The sequence below is a fragment of the Oncorhynchus mykiss genome, chromosome 28 (genome assembly GCF_013265735.2).
Source record: "Oncorhynchus mykiss isolate Arlee chromosome 28, USDA_OmykA_1.1, whole genome shotgun sequence".
Taxonomy (NCBI): Eukaryota; Metazoa; Chordata; class Actinopteri; order Salmoniformes; family Salmonidae; genus Oncorhynchus; species Oncorhynchus mykiss.
The window spans coordinates 39,360,301-39,381,901 of record NC_048592.1 but is presented as its reverse complement, the minus strand read 5'-3'; the positions used below and the strand labels follow the sequence as shown (position 1 = coordinate 39,381,901).

Here is a 21,601-nt window from a genome sequence, read left to right as displayed (position 1 = left end):
CATGTTGGTGATCTGAAAGCCAACGGTGTCCATGGCTTTCAGACCTAAAAAAAAAATGGTTTTATATATATATATTTTATTTATATATATATATATATATATATACATACATTGGGGCGGCAGGGTAGCCTAGTGGTTAGAGCGTTGGACTAATAACCGGAAGGTTGCAAGTTCAAACCCCCGAGCTGACAAGGTACAAATCTGTCGTTCTGCCCCTGAACAAGGCAGTTAGTTACACCACTGTTCCTAGACCGTCATTGAAAATAAGAATTTGTTCTTAACTGACTTGCCTAGTAAAATAAAGGTAAATAAAAAATATAGCAGTGTCCATGTTCTATTGCCATCAACTGTGTACAGCTACAGTAAAAACCTCAATCCCAAACACATGGGAAAGAATAACATGACAAGACATGTCATATCTGTTGAAGAACTGGGAGCCACTCTGATCACACCCTCTCCTCTGATCTCCTGAGTTCCCTTAGGCCGCACCTTGATTCTAGATGGGGTTTGAGCATCCTCTGATCTCCTGAGTTCCCTTAAGCCACACCTTGATTCTAGATTTATTTATTTATTTACCTGTATTTTCCTATTCATATCCATCTAAATGATAACATGCCGAGGCAGAACTATTTAGGGTTCCTCTGTTGAAGAGCTGGGGATTACAGTATCCAGAGTTCAGATCAAGAAGAGCTAAAGGTGACTGTTACTCCCCCTCCTTTTCCTTCTTCTTCTTCTCCCTGAACGACTGCTACTTCCCTTTCCTCTTCCTGATTCGAGTCGGGCACACAGTCCTCACTGCCTGGGGTACGAGGCCTGCTCTGAGTCCTACTGCCTGGGGTGCGAGGCCTGCTCTGAGTCCCACTGCCTGGGGTGCGAGGCCTGCTCTGAGTCACACTGCCTGGGGTGCGAGGCCGGCTTGGAGTCCCACTGCCTGGGGCGCGAGGCCTGCTCTGAGTCCCACTGCCTGGGGTGCGAGGCCTGCTCTGAGTCCCGCTGCCTGGGGTGCGAGGCCTGCTCTGAGTCCCACTGCCTGGGGCGTGAGGCCTGCTCTGAGTCCCACTGCCTGGGGTGTGAGGCCTGCTCTGAGTCCCACTGCCTGGGGTGTGAGGCCTGCTCTGAGTCCCACTGCCTGGGGTGTGAGGCCTGCTCTGAGTCCCACTGCCTGGGGTGCGAGGCCTGCTCTGAGTCCCACTGCCTGGGGACCGAGGCCTGCTCTGAGTCCCACTGCCTGGGGTGTGAGGCCTGCTCTGAGTCCCACTGCCTGGGGCGCGAGGCCTGCTCTGAGTCCCACTGCCTGGGGTGCGAGGCCGGCTTGGAGTCCCACTGACTGGGGAGTGAGGCCTGCTCTGAGTCCCACTGCCTGGGGTGCGAGGCCGGCTTGGAGTCCCACTGACTGGGGAGTGAGGCCTGCTCTGAGTCCCACTGACTGGGGTGCGAGGCCGGCTTGGAGTCCCACTGACTGGGGAGTGAGGCCTGCTCTGAGTCCCACTGACTGGGGTAGGGCACCTGCTCCGAACACCTGATTAGATAAGATTAGAAAACGTACATGTAAGTTATTTTGCAACATATACAATGTACGCTTGTTCAACCATTCTTATAATGCGAGGTCACATTCTATTTTTCTTCACGCATCTAGAGAAACAGACAGTGATCTCGCGTGATCAGGACTGTCAAACGAGGCTATAGAAACTGTATCATATACAGTACCTGCACTTCTGGTCCCTGTAGATACTGTAGACAGTGTCTGTGAATGTCTGGTTGTCTCTAGACCAGCTACGCTGCCTCCCAGCAATCGACGGCCGTCTGGACTGCTGCTCAGCGCTGACGGACTCCCCCTGGTGGCCGGACCCGTGTTGGAAAGCCAGGATCTGCCACCAAGCTCTAGAGTTCCACCGGGGTTGAAAGACCCTGAGTAAACAAACAGTGGGAAGAAAAAGGTATGTGAACCTTTTAGAATTACCTGGATTTCTACATAAATTGGGTCATAAAATGTGATCTGATCTTCATCTAAGTCACAACAACAGACAAACACAGTCTGCGTAAACTAACTAACACACAAACAACTAGACGTTTCCATGTCTTTATTGAACACACCGTGTTAGAGATACTTTTGTAACCCTTTCCAGCTTTATGTAGGGCAACAACTTTTAATCTCAGGTCTTCTGAGATCTCTTTTGTTCGAGGCATGGTTCACATCAGGCAACGCTTCTTGTGAATAGCAAATTCAAATTTTGTGAGTGTTCTTTATGGGACATAATTTCCAATCTCGTCTCATTGATTCCAGGTTAGCTGACTCCTGACTCCAATTAGCTTTTGGAGAAGTCATTAGCCATTAGGGGGTTCACATACTTTTTCCAACCTACAATGTGAATGTTTAAATTATGTATTCAATATAGACAAGAAAAATACAATAATTTGAGTGTTATTAGTTTAAGCACACTATGTTTGTCTATCGTCGTGACTTAGATGAAGATCAGATCAAATGTTATGTCATATTTATGCTGAAATCCAGGTAATTCCTGAGGGTTCACACACCTTTTCCTTGCCACTGTAATTCTATACATTATTCTGTACCATTAAAAACAACAGCTATTCACTCTTAGAAAATAAGCTGCTATCTATAATCTAAAAGGGTTCTTCGACTTTCTCCATAGGATAACCATTTTAAAGAACCCTTTTTGGTTCCAGGTAGAACCCTTTATGGTTCCAGGTAGAACCTTTTATGGTTCCTGGTAGAACCCTTTTTGGTTCCAGGTAGAACCCTTTATGGTTCCAGGTAGAACCATTTTTGGTTCCAGGTAGAACCCTTTATGGTTCCAGGTAGAACCCTTTTTGGTTCCAGGTAGAACCCTTTATGGTTCCAGTTAGAACCATTTTTGGTTCCAGGTAGAACCATTTTTGGTTCCAGGTAGAACCATTTTTGGTTCCAGGTAGAACCCTTTATGGTTCCAGGCAGAACCCTTTATGCTTCCAGGTAGAACCCTTCTTGGTTCCAGGTAGAACCCTTCTTGGTTCCTGTTAGAACCCCTTCTTTTTATCTTGCCACTGTAAATCAACACTACCTCTGGACTGCACGTAGTGGACCAGTCCGTTACTCGGCGAGTATTCCTTGGTCCGTGTGCTGTGGAGGTCGATGACCGCGGAGTAGATATCTCTAAGGTTGATGACTTTGGTCTTCTTGTCTCTGTTCTCGTGAAGCACGGCGTTTGCACAGATGAAGATAAATATGCCTATCCCCATGACTAAGGGCCCGAACACCTTCAGGTGGTCTGAGGACAGATAGTTGTCCAAGAACTCAGAGAGCAACCCACCTGAAGGATGGGAAGAAGATGGAGGGGGGAGAAAAATGACTACCCCTTATTTAAGCAAGTTAGTCACTGAGAACACATTTTCTTTTACAATAATGACCTGACCAAGATAAGAGCGAGAGGATCTTTGCAAAGCAGACAGAATGAACAACACAATGAATGATTTGTCTTGTAAGTACAAATATCTTAGTAAAAAATAACCTACCTGAGGGTATAGGAGGAGGAGGGGTAAATACCGATACAAGTACACTACCATTACCAGATACAATAACCTACCTGAGGGTATAGGAGGAGGAGGGGTAGATACCGATACAAGTACACTACCATTACCAGATACAATAACCTACCTGAGGGTATAGGAGGAGGAGGGGTAGATACCGATACAAGTACACTACCATTACCAGATACAAGTACAGATAAACTTCCATTGACAACAACACTAGTCTGGCTCGTCAACTCGACACTTGTCTGGTTGGTCAACTCCTCAACAGTCTGGTTGGTCAACTCCCCAACAGTGTGGTTGGTCAACTCCCCAACAGTCTGGTTGGTCAACTCCCCAACAGTCTGGTTGGTCAACTCCCCAACAGTGTGGTTGGTCAACTCCCCAACAGTGTGGTTGGTCAACTCCCCAACAGTCTGGTTGGTCAACTCCCCAACAGTCTGGTTGGTCAACTCCTCAACAGTCTGGTTGGTCAACTCCCCAACAGTCTGGTTGGTCAACTCCCCAACAGTGTGGTTGGTCAACTCCCCAACAGTGTGGTTGGTCAACTCCCCAACAGTCTGGTTGGTCAACTCCCCAACAGTGTGGTTGGTCAACTCCCCAACAGTCTGGTTGGCTGTGTTGTTGTCCTTATTATCGCTCCAGGTGACAGACACCAGGGGGCTCTTGGAGTAGCTCATCCTGCTGTTGTCTCTCCACTCCTTCCCTGGTGATACCCGGGATGCATACCCTTGACTGTGGCCTTCATGTGGCCAGTAGCCCAGTACAGCCATGACTATCCCAACCATCAACACCACCAGTCCCACCGTGGCCACCAGCCCAGGCGGGGAACACAGGTTGAGTTTCCCCTTCACCTGGATTCGTAAGGAGACAGAAATGACATCATTATAATAGAGTTCAGGAATGTATTGTCTAGGATAAACATAGATTTTAACACAGAAACTAGAGCTGTGTTTTGCATACTCATACTAGCTGTACTATTTGTGAGGTGAATTGGGTATGTCGTGTGCTTATTGGTTAGGGTATGGATATAGTTATTATGGATATAGTTAGTATGGATATAGTTAGTATGCTTATTGGTTAGGGTATGGATATAGTTAGTATGGATATAGTTAGTATGCTTATTGGTCATAGTATGGATATAGTTAGTATGGATATAGTTAGTATGCTTATTGGTCATAGTATGGATATAGTTAGTATGGATATAGTTAGTATGCTTATTGGTTAGGATATGGATATAGTTAGTATGATATAGTTAGTATGCTTATTGGTCATAGTATGGATATAGTTAGTGTGGATATAGTTAGTATGGATATAGTTAGTGTGGATATAGTTAGTATGGATATAGTTAGTATGCTTATTGGTTAGGATATGGATATAGTTAGTATGATATAGTTAGTATGCTTATTGGTCATAGAATAGATATAGTTAGTGTGGATATAGTTAGTATGGATTTAGTTAGTATGGATATAGTTAGTATGGATATAGTTAGTGTGGATATAGTTAGTATGGATATAGTTAGTATGGATATAGTTAGTGTGGATATAGTTAGTATGGATATAGTTAGTATGGATATAGTTAGTATGGATATAGTTAGTATGGATATAGTTAGTATGGATATAGTTAGTGTGGATATAGTTAGTATGGATATAGTTAGTATGGATATAGTTAGTGTGGATATAGTTAGTGTGGATATAGTTAGTGTGGATATAGTTAGTATGGATATAGTTAGTATGGATATAGTTAGTATGGATATAGTTAGTATGGATATAGTTAGTATGGATATAGTCAGTATGGATATAGTTAGTATGGATATAGTTAGTGTGGATATAGTTAGTATGGATATAGTTAGTATGGATATAGTTAGTGTGGATATAGTTAGTGTGGATATAGTTAGTGTGGATATAGTTAGTGTGGATATAGTTAGTGTGGATATAGTTAGTATGGATATAGTTAGTATGGATATAGTTAGTATGGATATAGTTAGTATGGATATAGTTAGTGTGGATTTAGTTAGTATGGATATAGTTAGTATGGATATAGTTAGTATGGATATAGTTAGTATGGATATAGTTAGTATGGATATAGTTAGTATGGATATAGTTAGTATGGATATAGTTAGTATAGATATAGTTAGTGTGGATATAGTTAGTATGGATATAGTTAGTATGCTTATTGGTCATAGTATAGATATAGTTAGTATGGATATAGTTAGTATGGATATAGTTACTATGGATATAGTTAGTATAGATATAGTTAGTGTGGATATAGTTACTATGGATATAGTTAGTATGGATATAGTTAGTATGGATATAGTTAGTATGGATATAGTTAGTATGGATATAGTTACTATGGATATAGTTAGTATGGATATAGTTAGTATGGATATAGTTAGTAAAGATATAGTTAGTATAGATATAGTTAGTGTGGATATAGTTAGTGTGGATATAGTTAGTATGGATATAGTTAGTGTGGATATAGTTAGTATGGATATAGTTAGTATGCTTATTGGTCATAGTATAGATATAGTTAGTATGGATATAGTTAGTATGGATATAGTTAGTGTGGATATAGTTAGTATGGATATAGTTAGTATGGATATAGTTAGTGTGGATATAGTTAGTGTGGATATAGTTAGTGTGGATATAGTTAGTATGGATATAGTTAGTATGGATATAGTTAGTATGGATATAGTTAGTGTGGATATAGTTAGTATGGATATAGTTAGTATGGATATAGTTAGTGTGGATATAGTTAGTGTGGATATAGTTAGTGTGGATATAGTTAGTGTGGATATAGTTAGTATGGATATAGTTAGTATGCTTATTGGTCATAGTATAGAAATAGTTAGTATGGATATAGTTAGTATGGATATAGTTAGTGTGGATATAGTTAGTGTGGATATAGTTAGTATGCGTATTGGTCATAGTATAGATATAGTTAGTATGGATATAGTTAGTATGGATATAGTTAGTGTGGATATAGTTAGTATGGATATAGTTAGTATGGATATAGTTAGTATGCTTATTGGTCATAGTATAGATTTAGTTAGTATGGATATAGTTAGTATGGATATAGTTACTATGGATATAGTTAGTATAGATATAGTTAGTGTGGATATAGTTACTATGGATATAGTTAGTATGGATATAGTTAGTATGGATATAGTTAGTATGGATATAGTTAGTATGGATATAGTTACTATGGATATAGTTAGTATGGATATAGTTAGTATGGATATAGTTAGTAAAGATATAGTTAGTATAGATATAGTTAGTGTGGATATAGTTAGTGTGGATATAGTTAGTATGGATATAGTTAGTGTGGATATAGTTAGTATGGATATAGTTAGTATGCTTATTGGTCATAGTATAGATATAGTTAGTATGGATATAGTTAGTATGGATATAGTTAGTGTGGATATAGTTAGTATGGATATAGTTAGTATGGATATAGTTAGTGTGGATATAGTTAGTGTGGATATAGTTAGTGTGGATATAGTTAGTATGGATATAGTTAGTATGGATATAGTTAGTATGGATATAGTTAGTGTGGATATAGTTAGTATGGATATAGTTAGTATGGATATAGTTAGTGTGGATATAGTTAGTGTGGATATAGTTAGTGTGGATATAGTTAGTGTGGATATAGTTAGTATGGATATAGTTAGTATGCTTATTGGTCATAGTATAGAAATAGTTAGTATGGATATAGTTAGTATGGATATAGTTAGTGTGGATATAGTTAGTGTGGATATAGTTAGTATGCGTATTGGTCATAGTATAGATATAGTTAGTATGGATATAGTTAGTATGGATATAGTTAGTGTGGATATAGTTAGTATGGATATAGTTAGTATGGATATAGTTAGTATGGATATAGTTAGTGTGGATATAGTTAGTGTGGATATAGTTAGTGTGGATATAGTTAGTATGGATATAGTTAGTATTCTTATTGGTCATAGTATAGATTTAGTTAGTATGGATATAGTTAGTATGGATATAGTTAGTGTGGATATAGTTAGTGTGGATATAGTTAGTGTGGATATAGTTAGTATGCTTATTGGTCATAGTATAGATATAGTTAGTATGGATATAGTTAGTATGGATATAGTTAGTGTGGATATAGTTAGTATGGATATAGTTAGTGTGGATATAGTTAGTATGGATATAGTTAGTGTGGATATAGTTAGTATGGATATAGTTAGTATGGATATAGTTAGTGTGGATATAGTTAGTGTGGATATAGTTAGTGTGGATATAGTTAGTGTGGATATAGTTAGTATGGATATAGTTAGTGTGGATATAGTTAGTGTGGATATAGTTAGTATGCTTATTGGTCATAGTATGGATATAGTTAGTATGGATATAGTTAGTGTGGATATAGTTAGTATGGATATAGTTAGTGTGGATATAGTTAGTATGGATATAGTTAGTGTGGATATAGTTAGTATGGATATAGTTAGTATGGATATAGTTAGTGTGGATATAGTTAGTGTGGATATAGTTAGTGTGGATATAGTTAGTGTGGATATAGTTAGTATGGATATAGTTAGTATGGATATAGTTAGTATGGATATAGTTAGTATGGATATAGTTAGTATGGATATAGTTAGTGTGGATATAGTTAGTATGGATATAGTTAGTGTGGATATAGTTAGTGTGGATATAGTTAGTGTGGATATAGTTAGTGTGGATATAGTTAGTGTGGATATAGTTAGTATGGATATAGTTAGTATGGATATAGTTAGTATGGATATAGTTAGTGTGGATATAGTTAGTATGGATATAGTTAGTGTGGATATAGTTAGTGTGGATATAGTTAGTGTGGATATAGTTAGTGTGGATATAGTTAGTTTGGATATAGTTAGTGTGGATATAGTTAGTGTGGATATAGTTAGTATGGATATAGTTAGTATGGATATAGTTAGTGTGGATATAGTTAGTATGGATATAGTTAGTGTGGATATAGTTAGTGTGGATATAGTTAGTATGGATATAGTTAGTGTGGATATAGTTAGTGTGGATATAGTTAGTGTGGATATAGTTAGTGTGGATATAGTTAGTGTGGATATAGTTAGTGTGGATATAGTTAGTGTGGATATAGTTAGTATAGATATAGTTAGTATAGATATAGTTAGTGTGGATATAGTTAGTGTGGATATAGTTAGTATAGATATAGTTAGTATAGATATAGTTAGTGTGGATATAGTTAGTGTGGATATAGTTAGTATGGATATAGTTAGTGTGGATATAGTTAGTATGGATATAGTTAGTATGGATATAGTTAGTGTGGATATAGTTAGTATGGATATAGTTAGTATGGATATAGTTAATATGGATATAGTTAGTGTGGATATAGTTAGTGTGGATATAGTTAGTATGGATATAGTTAGTGTGGATATAGTTAGTGTGGATATAGTTAGTATGGATATAGTTAGTGTGGATATAGTTAGTATGGATATAGTTAGTATGGATATAGTTAGTGTGGATATAGTTAGTATGGATATAGTTAGTATATATATAGTTAGTGTGGATATAGTTAGTATGGATATAGTTAGTATAGATATAGTTAGTATAGATATAGTTAGTATGGATATAGTTAGTATGGATATAGTTAGTATATATATAGTTAGTGTGGATATAGTTAGTGTGGATATAGTTAGTATGGATATAGTTAGTATGGATATAGTTAGTATGCTTATTGGTCATAGTGTGGATATAGTTAGTATGCTTATTGGTTATAGTATGGATATAGTTAGTGTGGATATAGTTAGTGTGGATATAGTTAGTATGGATATAGTTAGTATGGATATAGTTAGTATGCTTATTGGTCATAGTATGGATATAGTTAGTGTGGATATAGTTAGTATGGATATAGTTAGTATGGATATGGTTAGTATGCTTATTGGTCATAGTATGGATATAGTTAGTACGGATGTAGTTAGTAAAGATATAGTTAGTATGGATATAGTTAGTATGGATATAGTTAGTATGGATATAGTTAGTATGGATATAGTTAGTATGGATATAGTTAGTATGGATATAGTTAGTATAGATATAGTTAGTATGGAGATAGTTAGTATGGATATAGTTAGTATGCTTATTGGTCATAGTATGATGTAGTTAGTGAGCCAAAAGTTCCCGGATGTCGTACTAAATTTGCCACAATATGACGTGTACAAGCAGTGGACACTATTTCCGTGCTTTTAAGGGCCCATAATGCATTTCTTCAGAAAATGGCGGAAAATATGCAGCCGAAGTCTGACGAGAAGCGGATACAAGTTCATTGCTTTAACTAATTAGGACAAAATGTTAAGAGAATTTTGAGCAATGTGATAAAATACTGACTTTTCAAATCAGTTACGTTACACGTTATGGTTGGCTGACAATTTGTTAGCTACTCTATCCTTATGGACCACATAGCATTACAGCAGTATGTACCAGTATGTTAGCTACTCTATCCTTATGAACCACATAGCATTACAGCAGTATGTTAGCTACTCTATCCTTATGGACCACATAGCATTACAGCAGTATGTACCAGTATGTTAGCTACTCTATCCTTATGGACTACATAGCATTACAGCAGTATGTACCAGTATGTTAGCTACTCTATCCTTATGGACCACATAGCATTACAGCAGTATGTACCAGTATGTTAGCTACTCTATCCTTATGGACCACATAGCATTACAGCAGTATGTTAGCTACTCTATCCTTATGGACCACATAGCATTACAGCAGTATGTACCAGTATGTTAGCTACTCTATCCTTATGGACCACATAGCATTACAGCAGTATGTTAGCTACTCTATCCTTATGGACCACATAGCATTACAGCAGTATGTACCAGTATGTTAGCTACTCTATCCTTATGAACCACATAGCATTACAGCAGTATGTACCAGTATGTTAGCTACTCTATCCTTATGAACCACATAGCATTACAGCAGTATGTACCAGTATGTTAGCTACTCTATCCTTATGGACCACATAGCATTACAGCAGTATGTACCAGTATGTTAGCTACTCTATCCTTATGGACCACATAGCATTATAGCAGTATGTACCAGTATGTTAGCTACTCTATCCTTATGGACCACATAGCATTACAGCAGTATGTACCGGTATGTTAGCTACTCTATCCTTATGGACCACATAGCATTACAGCAGTATGTTAGCTACTCTATCCTTATGAACCACATAGCATTACAGCAGTATGTACCAGTATGTTAGCTACTCTATCCTTATGGACCACATAGCATTACAGCAGTATGTACCGGTATGTTAGCTACTCTATCCTTATGGACCACATAGCATTACAGCAGTATGTTAGCTACTCTATCCTTATGAACCACATAGCATTACAGCAGTATGTACCAGTATGTTAGCTACTCTATCCTTATGAACCACATAGCATTACAGCAGTATGTACCAGTATGTTAGCTACTCTATCCTTATGGACCACATAGCATTACAGCAGTATGTACCAGTATGTTAGCTACTCTATCCTTATGGACCACATAGCATTATAGCAGTATGTACCAGTATGTTAGCTACTCTATCCTTATGGACCAAATAGCATTACAGCAGTATGTTAGCTACTATATCCTTATGAACCACATAGCATTACAGCAGTATGTTAGCTACTCTATCCTTATGGACCACATAGCATTACAGCAGTATGTACCAGTATGTTAGCTACTCTATCCTTATGGACCACATAGCATTATAGCAGTATGTACCAGTATGTTAGCTACTCTATCCTTATGGACCAAATAGCATTACAGCAGTATGTTAGCTACTCTATCCTTATGGACCACATAGCATTACAGCAGTATGTTAGCTACTCTATCCTTATGGACCACATAGCATTACAGCAGTATGTACCAGTATGTTAGCTACTCTATCCTTATGAACCACATAGCATTACAGCAGTATGTACCAGTATGTTAGCTACTATATCCTTATGAACCACATAGCATTACAGCAGTATGTACCAGTATGTTAGCTACTATATCCTTATGGACCACATAGCATTACAGCAGTATGTTAGCTACTCTATCCTTATGGACCACATAGCATTACAGCAGTATGTACCAGTATGTTAGCTACTCTATCCTTATGAACCACATAGCATTACAGCAGTTTGTACCAGTATGTTAGCTACTCTATCCTTATGGACCACATAGCATTACAGCAGTATGTACCAGTATGTTAGCTACTCTATCCTTATGGACCACATAGCATTACAGCAGTATGTACCAGTATGTTAGCTACTCTATCCTTATGGACCACATAGCATTACAGCAGTATGTACCAGTATGTTAGCTACTCTATCCTTATGGACCACATAGCATTACAGCAGTATGTACCAGTATGTTAGCTACTATATCCTTATGGACCACATAGCATTACAGCAGTATGTACCGGTATGTTAGCTACTCTATCCTTATGGACCACATAGCATTACAGCAGTATGTATCGGTATGTTAGCTACTCTATCCTTATGGACCACATAGCATTACAGCAGTATGTACCAGTATGTTAGCTACTCTATCCTTATGGACCACATAGCATTACAGCAGTATGTACCAGTATGTTAGCTACTATATCCTTATGAACCACATAGCATTACAGCAGTATGTACCAAGTATGTTAGCTACTCTATCCTTATGGACCACATAGCATTACAGCAGTATGTACCGGTATGTTAGCTACTCTGTCCTTATGAACCACATAGCATTACAGCACTGTGAAACCCAACGTTTATTGACTTTATTACTCACATCATTTTTCAGCTAAGTGGTATATAGATTTCAGAGCACTCTCGCGCAGAATAACTGATTAATTTACAAACGCTCAATACCCAGTGAATATGGCCGGTGTCAGTAAAGTAAATTGCTTCCTGCCATCCAGGACCTCTATACCAGGCGGTGTCAGAGGAAGGCCCTAAAAATTGTCAGACTCCAGCCACCCTAGTCATAGACTGTTCTCTCTGCTACTGCATGGAAAGTGGTACCGGAGCGCCAAGTCTAGGTCCAAGAGGCTTCTTAACAGACTCTAAACCCAAGCCATAAGACTCCTGATCACCCAATCAAATAGCTTCCCAGACTATTTGTATCCCCTCCCCCTCTTCTATGCTGCTGCTCTCTGTTTTTATCTATGCATAGTCACTTTAATAACTCTACCTACATGTACATATTACCTCAATTACCTCGACACCGGTACCCCCGCACATTGTCTCTGTAGCGGTACCCCCCCTGTATATAGTCTCGCTATTGTTATCTTACTTTTTGTAGGTATTTTCTAAAAACTGCATTGTTGGTTAAGGGTTTGTAAGTAAGCATTTCACTGTGAGGTCTACTACACCTGTTGTATTCAGCATTTTACTGTGAGGTCTACTACACCTGTTGTATTCAGCATTTCACTGTAAGGTCTACTACACCTGTTGTATTCAGCATTTCACTGTAAGGTCTACTACACCTGTTGTATTCAGCATTTCACTGTGAGGTCTACTACACCTGTTGTATTCAGCATTTCACTGTGAGGTCTACTACACCTGTTGAATTCAGCATTTCACTGTAAGGTCTACTACACCTGTTGTATTCAGCATTTCACTGTAAGGTCTACTACACCTGTTGTATTCAGCATTTCACTGTAAGGTCTACTACACCTGTTGTATTTGGTGCATGTGACAAATAACATTGGATTTGATTTGATAACACGAAAACAGCCTAACCAGCTCTGATAGGGCGAGTAAAATGGTCAGAGTGAGCCAGTGAGCCAGTGAGCCAGTTAGCTTGGGTGCTTGACTGCCTTTGAATGCGTCCAGTATCAGTGTGCGCTCTGAATGCTCAGATAGTGAAACGCTCTGAATTTACAAATGGACAATCTGACAACGCTCTGGATTTACAAACGCCCAGAGTACACTCTGGCACCCCAGATTGAATTTCTGAACACACTCGAAATCGTAACATTTTTAGCTAGTCATTTGTTAAGCTAACAGGCTAGCAAGAGGTTGCATAGCAACAGCATCAACTTCCGGTAGACAGGCGAAGTTCTAGTACGCTCAACTGAAAGGATACCGTTCATTTACTGTACACTAAAATGAGCTAATAGTATACAGAATGTAGTATATACTCATTAATATGTGGTATACAGTATTGTAGTATGGGTATTCCAACACAGCTCTTGTTTTTAAGTCAGAACTGAGAAGTGAGGCTGGATAAAAGATGAAAAAAAGCCAGGGAATTAAAATGAGTTCACCCATGCTCTACCAAGGTTTTCCAGCACACCGCTTTGACACCTATGGTAGTAGCTATATTGGTCTACTGTACTTCAAACAACTGTATAATTATTCTGCTATGGCTGAATTCTTAATACGCCAAGCATTATGGGTAATGTAGTTTAGTACACCATGCGACCAACCACCACCACATTGTCAAAGATGGTTAAGTATGAAGATGCCTAGAAACTGCTTCTCCTATAGAAATCCCTGATCACACTTGTAGGTGATGTCTTGGTGAAGTGAGCTAGCTAAGCTCATGCGCAGAAACACGTCATCGGGTCGCGTTGTGCTGAACTACGCATTGGCTCGAATCTAGGTTGTGCTTTTTGAAATCGAGAAAATTAAAAGCTAAAGAAGATTTTTCACTTCTCCAGTTTAGTCCATCATGCTACCCACCACCACCACATCGTTCTAAACCAGATGCAATATACAAAGCATCATGGGTACTGTAGTCCATCATGCTACCCACCACCACCACATCGTTCTAAACTAGATTCAATATACAAAGCATCATGGGTACTGTAGTCCATCATGCTACCCACCACCACCACATCGTTCTAAACTAGATGCAATATACAAAGCATCATGGGTACTGTAGTACAGAGCATGATGGGTATTGTAATACATCATGCTACCCACCACCACTACATCGTTCTAAACTAAATACAATACACAAAACATTATGGGTACTGTAGTACAGAGCATGATGGGTATTGTAGTACATCATGCTACCCACCACCACTACATCGTTCTAAACTAAATACAATACACAGGGCATGATGGGTATTGTAGTACAGAGCATGATGGGTATTGTAGTACATCATGCTACCCACCACCACTACATCGTTCTTCTTTCTCTTGGCTTGTTTCCTCTTCCTCTTGTTCTCAGCTTGGTTCTTAGAGTGCTGGGAGTCCTGGCGCCGGTTTATACGCAGGAGGCCCCCTGTTGCAATCATGGTCGACGATTCGATTTGATTAGACGACGGGCTTGTCAATCAACCTGGGAGAAGAGGAATGAGGAGAGGGAGGGGAGAGGGGGAAAACAGGGAGGTCGGTCGGCCGTGTCGATGAAGACTCTTTGTTACATTTACAGTAGTCTCTCAGTACATCCCCCGAAATGATGACTTCATACCTACAACCATTCTAGTATTAATTGAGGGATATCTTGATATAAATGATAAATACTTGATATGATATTATTTCAAAACAGATTTTCAAAAACAAAACGCATCAACCACAAAAAAATATCTAAGAAATCAGATGAATCTGTCACTGTTGGGTAGATAAATGACTGCTGAATCCTGTTTCATAGACAGAGATACATGATAACATCAGATGAATCTGTCACTGTTGGGTAGATAAATGACTGCTGAATCCTGTTTCATAGACAGAGATACATGATAATATCAGATACAAACAGGCAGAAACAGAGATACATGATAATATCAGATACATGATAATATCAGATACAAACAGGCAGAAACAGAGATACATGATAATATCAGATAGGAACAGGCAGAAACAGAGATATATGATAATATCAGATAGGAACAGGCAGAAACAGAGATACATGATAATATCAGATAGGAACAGGCAGAAACAGAGATACATGATAATATCAGATACAAACAGGCAGAAACAGAGATACATGATAATATCAGATACATGATAATATCAGATAGAAACAGGCAGAAACAGAGATATATGATAATATCAGATAGAAACAGGCAGAAACAGAGATATATGATAATATCAGATAGAAACAGGCAGAAACAGAGATACATGATAATATCAGATACATGATAATATCAGATAGAAACAGGCAGAAACAGAGATATATGATAATATCAGATAGAAACAGGCAGAAACAGAGATATATGATAATATCAGATAGAAACAGGCAGAAACAGAGATATATGATAATATCAGATAGAAACAGGCAGAAACAGAGATACATGATAATATCAGATACATGATAATATCAGATAGAAACAGGCAGAAACAGAGATACATGATAATATCAGATACATGATAATATCAGATAGAAACAGGCAGAAACAGAGATATATGATAATATCAGATAGGAACAGGCAGAAACAGAGATATATGATAATATCAGATAGAAACAGGCAGAAACAGAGATATATGATAATATCAGATAGAAACAGGCAGAAACAGAGATATATGATAATATCAGATAGAAACAGGCAGAAACAGAGATACATGATAATATCAGATACATGATAATATCAGATACAAACAGGCAGAAACAGAGATACATGATATTATCAGATAGAAACAGGCAGAAACAGAGATATATGATATTATCAGATAGAAACAGGCAGAAACAGAGATATATGATAATATCAGATACAAACAGGCAGAAACAGAGATACATGATAATATCAGATAGAAACAGGCAGAAACAGAGATACATGATATTATCAGATACATGATAATATCAGATAGAAACAGGCAGAAACAGAGATACATGATAATATCAGATACATGATAATATCAGATAGAAACAGGCAGAAACAGAGATACATGATATTATCAGATAGAAACAGGCAGAAACAGAGATATATGATATTATCAGATAGAAACAGGCAGAAACAGAGATATATGATAATATCAGATACAAACAGGCAGAAACAGAGATACATGATAATATCAGATAGAAACAGGCAGAAACAGAGATACATGATATTATCAGATAGAAACAGGCAGAAACAGAGATATATGATAATATCAGATAGAAACAGGCAGAAACAGAGATATATGATAATATCAGATAGGAACAGGAAGAAACAGAGATACATGATAATATCAGATACAAACAGGCAGAAACAGAGATACATGATAATATCAGATACAAACATGTATCTATAATCAGTCTGTATTCAGTCTGTATTCAGTTCGATGTCAAACCTGGGAAACACTTGAGACCAGACAACCACCCAGCAGGCATCTCCATGTCCAGCTCAATCTCACCTTCTCTCTTTCTTTCGCTCTCCCTCTCCCTGTCATTATTCATCTCTTTCTCCCTCAATCTCTCTCCCGTCCACTCTCTATCCCTTCCACTCTCTCCCTCAATCTCTCTTCCTTCCACTCTCTCTCCCTTCCACTCTCTCTCCCTTCCACTCTCTCTCCCTCAATCTCTCTCCCTTCCACTCTCTCTCCCTCAATCTCTCTCCCTTCCACTCTCTATCCCTTCCACTCTCTCTCTCAATCTCTCTCTCTTCCACTCTCTCTCCCTTCCACTCTTTCTCCCTCAATCTCTCTCCCTCAAACTCTCTCCCTCAATCTCTCTCCCTCCCACTCTCTATCCCTTCCACTCTCTCTCCCTTCCAATCTCTCTCCCTCAATCTCTCTCCCTCCCACTCTCTCTCCCTCCCACTCTCTATCCCTCAATCTCTCTCCCTCCCACTCTCTCTCCCTCAATCTCTCTCCCTTCCACTCTCTCTCCCTCAATCTCTCTCCCTTCCACTCTCTATCCCTTCCACTCTCTCTCTCTCAATCTCTCTCTCTTCCACTCTCTCCCTTCCACTCTTTCTCCCTCAATCTCTCTCCCTCAATCTCTCTCTCCCTCCCACTCTCTATCCCTTCCACTCTCTCTCCCTTCCAATCTCTCTCCCTCAATCTCTCTCTCCCTCCCACTCTCTATCCCTTCCACTCTCTCTCCCTTCCAATCTCTCTCCCTCCCACTCTCTCTCCCTCCCACTCTCTATCCCTCAATCTCTCTCCCTTCTACTCTCTCTCCCTCCCACTCTCTCTCCCTCAATCTCTCTCCCTTCCACTCTCTCTCCCTCAATCTCTCTCCCTTCCACTCTCTATCCCTTCCACTCTCTCTCTCTCAATCTCTCTCGCTTCCACTCTCTCCCTTCCACTCTTTCTTCCTCAATCTCTCTCCCTCAATCTCTCTCTCCCTCCCACTCTCTATCCCTTCCACTCTCTCTCCCTTCCAATCTCTCTCCCTCAATCTCTCTCTCCCTCCCACTCTCTATCCCTCAATCTCTCTCCCTTCTACTCTCTCTCCCTCCCACTCTCTCTCCCTTACACTCTCTCTCCCTCCCATTCCATCCCTTCCACTCTCTCTCCCTCCCATTCCAATTCTACCAATATTCTTGCTTCTTTCAAGTCCAGTTTTTACTAACAAACACTAATTAGTGATTGCAGACGTCTGCTGTTGATGAGTTCCAGTCACAGGGATATGAATATTAATGTGAAGAGAATATATGAATATTAATATGAAGATAATATATGAATATTCATGTGAAGAGAAGATTGTCTTTGGTCTCAATTGGCACCCTATTTCCTACGTAGTGCACTACTTTTGGCCAGGACCCATAGGGAATAGGGTGCCATGGCCCATAGGGCTCCGGTCAAACGTAGGGCACTAGATAGGGAATTAGGCTCCCATTTGGAATGCAGCCATTGATTGTCTCTATTATTCAGAGAGACTCATGCCTCGTCCACCCCTGACTCCCTCAGTAGGTGTTTAATCACGCTATTAAGTCCTCATTATCCTTGTTCTTAGGTTCACATTCATGAATAACTTTTGAACTCAAATTACTATTCACAGTGGCAATTAGGGAGTTAATGTGATTTCGATTGCCCTGTCTGACAGTCATAAAACATGATTTAAAAAGAAGAAGAAGAAGGGAGGATACCTAGTCAGTACAACTGAATGAAAGGGGGGATACCTAGTCAGTACAACTGAATGAAAGGGGGGGATACCTAGTCAGTACAACTGAATGAAAGGGGGGATACCTAGTCAGTACAACTGAATGAAAGGGGGGGATACCTAGTCAGTACAACTGAATGAAAGGGGGGATACCTAGTCAGTACAACTGAATGAAAGGGGGGATACCTAGTCAGTACAACTGAATGAAAGGGGGGGATACCTAGTCAGTACAACTGAATGAAAGGGGGGATACCTAGTCAGTACAACTGAATGAAAGGGGGGATACCTAGTCAGTACAACTGAATGAAAGGGGGGATACCTAGTCAGTACAACTGAGGGAAAGGGGGGATACCTAGTCAGTACAACTGAATGAAAGGGGGATACCTAGTCAGTACAACTGAGGGAAAGGGGGGATACCTAGTCAGTACAACTGAATGAAAGGGGGGGGATACCTAGTCAGTACAACTGAATGAAAGGGGGGGATACCTAGTCAGTACAACTGAATGAAAGGGGGGATACCTAGTCAGTACAACTGAATGAAAGGGGGGATACCTAGTCAGAACAACTGAATGAAAGGGGGGATACCTAGTCAGTACAACTGAATGAAAGGGGGGATACCTAGTCAGTACAACTGAATGAAAGGGGGGATACCTAGTCAGTACAACTGAATGAAAGGGGGGATACCTAGTCAGTACAACTGAATGAAAGGGGGGATACCTAGTCAGTACAACTGAATGCCTTCAACTAAAATGTCTCTTTCACATTTAACCCAACCTCTCTGAAATATCTGTTATTTGTCTTTATTAGTATTATTAGTTTCTGAAAGATGAGAGTTTAAATAGACCTACTTATTCCGTGGACAGAGATCCATGAAACATCTATTGTTGCTTTCCCCAAGAAAAAGCTAGCGTGAGTCCGTGTGACAGTTGACCTGGAGAGGGGGTGAGAAGGTCCAGACCTGTTTTCAACAGACATCCGCCTCTCATACTAAACCAAAACACATATATTCCAGTCCTCACTTGAGTTTCACACATGCAGACTTTGATGACAAACATTCACCAGTTCTGCCTCAGTTCAAACTAGACCTGCTATGTCCGCCGCTGACATGACTCACTGAAGTGGACTATTTAAGACGCAGAAAAGTAAGCTACAAAATGCATTTGTGGCAGCAAACTTCAACTTAGCATATTACCACTGACACAATGCGTTTAGCGCACTGCTATTGCGCTGCCCACGCATAGACTGAAACAGCCAAAGGTCTTCAAGATGCCAGGTTGACATTTATTGTGATGAGTCTTGTCATGGAGGCATAACTAAACGAGTTCTGCTTCTGTAGATGGGCCAGCTGCAAAGTTAAAATTGTCTAATAATGTTTTTTTTTTAAGTATTAAAACCAAAATGAGCACGTTGGTCTTAATTTAGGGGTATGGGTTAGGTATTAGTGTTAGCACAGTGTGGTTAAGGTTAGAGTGTAGGTTAATCTGATTGTAAAGACTTTGTGGCCAGCTAGTGACCACTCGGCAGAGCTGCATCCAGAACAAGATTCATGACAAAAAAAAGACGATAACCTGCCTTCAATGTTCAGAGGCAAGAGGATAGACCTCAAGCCAAACACATCAGGTAAACAGACTAATTCCTGTCTTCTCACTTGTCAGTGGCCAATGTAATCATTGTAATAGCACATGGTTGATTATTGAAATAACTCCAAGCCAATACGCTTTTCTAACGAAGTGGTTTAGGAATCAAATCAAATTCGCCTATTCATAAACCGTTAAACCATCTGCGTCTGCGGGGTGTACGTTTTAAGTGTGATGAATTGCATCATAGCCTTAAACATCAAGCTTACTATACATATCCGACAGTTAACCATGCAGTACATCAAACAACATGAATCCGATCAACTGGAGTCTTACCAGAAAATGGTTTAAGGTCGCGAATCATCCAAAGCGCGCATCGTGTCTGTCTGAGCGTAATCCTCCTGGTGCTCCCGGTGCTTTCTCTCTCCCCCCCCCCTTTTCCCCCCCTAGACACGTATCCGTGGAAACAAAACTGCGATATTGAATGGTCCTCAACTGTAGACTGTTTTACAATATACCACAAGAGGAGGAGCAAACAGCTACATTTACATCTGACACGATTATTGGGGCAATACGGAAATACGTTTCCACTACAGATATAGTGGCCTTCAATAGGCTACAAATGTTGAGAGGCTCGAGATTTGTTAAATTTAGTTATTGTAATGAAACAGGCAGGGAGCGGGTCTCGAACCCTCGACCTTTGTTAGTGTTCAAATACTGGAGAGTTGAGACCAAATCACGGACGCTGGACAGAGTGGATTTCAGTTGTAACGAAAGACAGTTTTAATGAGTCAGAGATATCTTGTCCCGCAGTTTTACGTGCACGGACCTAGTTCACATAACTCGGCAAGGAGCCAGGTGAAAAAGAGGCCTATACAATGGTTACATACATTTTTATACATAGAATAAAGTAGGTGGAGTCTTGTCGTTTCGGTCTTCTTGACTGGTCGGAGGGTTGGAGGCGGGCCTTGCTCTAGCCAGAGCGGGCCCCATTGGTGCACAGCAAAAGTTCTTTGCTCTTGGGACCGGCCAGTTAGAGGGAGATGAGATGTGTGTTTATATAAGGAAGAGGGGGTCAGTCTTCTGGCTGGGTGTATGTGTTCTTACGACGGAATGTCTTTGTTTATATGAGCTATGTGTATGAATATTTATATAACAAATCCCCCTCTTCACGTCTATTAGACGTGAAAACTATAGCAGAAAGGTGGCGGTTGCAATCGTGGGTATACATAAGGTGGTGCTCCTAACCTTGTCTGATTTGCATGGGGGGTCTGTAGGTGTAGTGCTACGTTTGGGACGGGAGTGATTGGAGGGAGTGATATCAGGAAAGGAGTTAGGGACATGTGTAGGGGTTGGTGTATGTGATGTGGCAGGGTGAAATAGTTGTTCAATTAACCATGTGAAAGTCCTAGGGTTACTCCAAATATCAGTATGAATATCACAAATAAGGGACCAGATATCCCCAGCCTCACCCAGAGAGGGAGAAATTTCCCTCTAACTGGGCGAGGTTCCCTT

The 21,601-nt window shown here is 39.7% G+C and overlaps 1 protein-coding gene across 2 annotated transcripts; it reads right to left on the bottom strand.

The window, feature by feature from the left end:
- Positions 1-199: 199 nt before the first annotated feature.
- LOC118944873 (cell wall adhesin EAP1-like) lies at positions 200-20,521 on the bottom strand. Of its 2 annotated transcripts, XM_036966908.1 has the most exons (6): positions 20,423-20,521; positions 19,358-19,440; positions 14,656-14,822; positions 3,063-4,382; positions 1,708-1,908; positions 200-1,519 (listed from the first exon to the last, which is right to left on the bottom strand). In XM_036966908.1, the coding sequence occupies exons 4-6, from the start codon at positions 3,238-3,240 to the stop codon at positions 681-683; spliced, it is 1,218 nt and encodes a 405-aa protein (XP_036822803.1). In that variant the 5' UTR covers positions 3,241-4,382; positions 14,656-14,822; positions 19,358-19,440; positions 20,423-20,521; the 3' UTR covers positions 200-680. The 2 variants fall into 2 exon arrangements, with proteins under 2 accessions (XP_036822803.1, XP_036822804.1); XM_036966909.1 differs by lacking the exon at positions 19,358-19,440 and having other exon boundaries at positions 20,423-20,520.
- Positions 20,522-21,601: the final 1,080 nt, after the last annotated feature.

Coding starts and splice junctions, on each gene's coding strand:
- LOC118944873 (XM_036966908.1), bottom strand. CDS start 3,240: ATGGGGATAGGCATATTTATCTTCATCTGTGCAAACGCCGTGCTTCAC. Junction 1,909..3,062: donor CCACTACGTGCAGTCCAGAG/GTAGTGTTGATT, acceptor TTGTTTACTCAG/GGTCTTTCAACCCCGGTGGA. Junction 1,520..1,707: donor TACAGGGACCAGAAGTGCAG/GTACTGTATATG, acceptor TTATCTAATCAG/GTGTTCGGAGCAGGTGCCCT.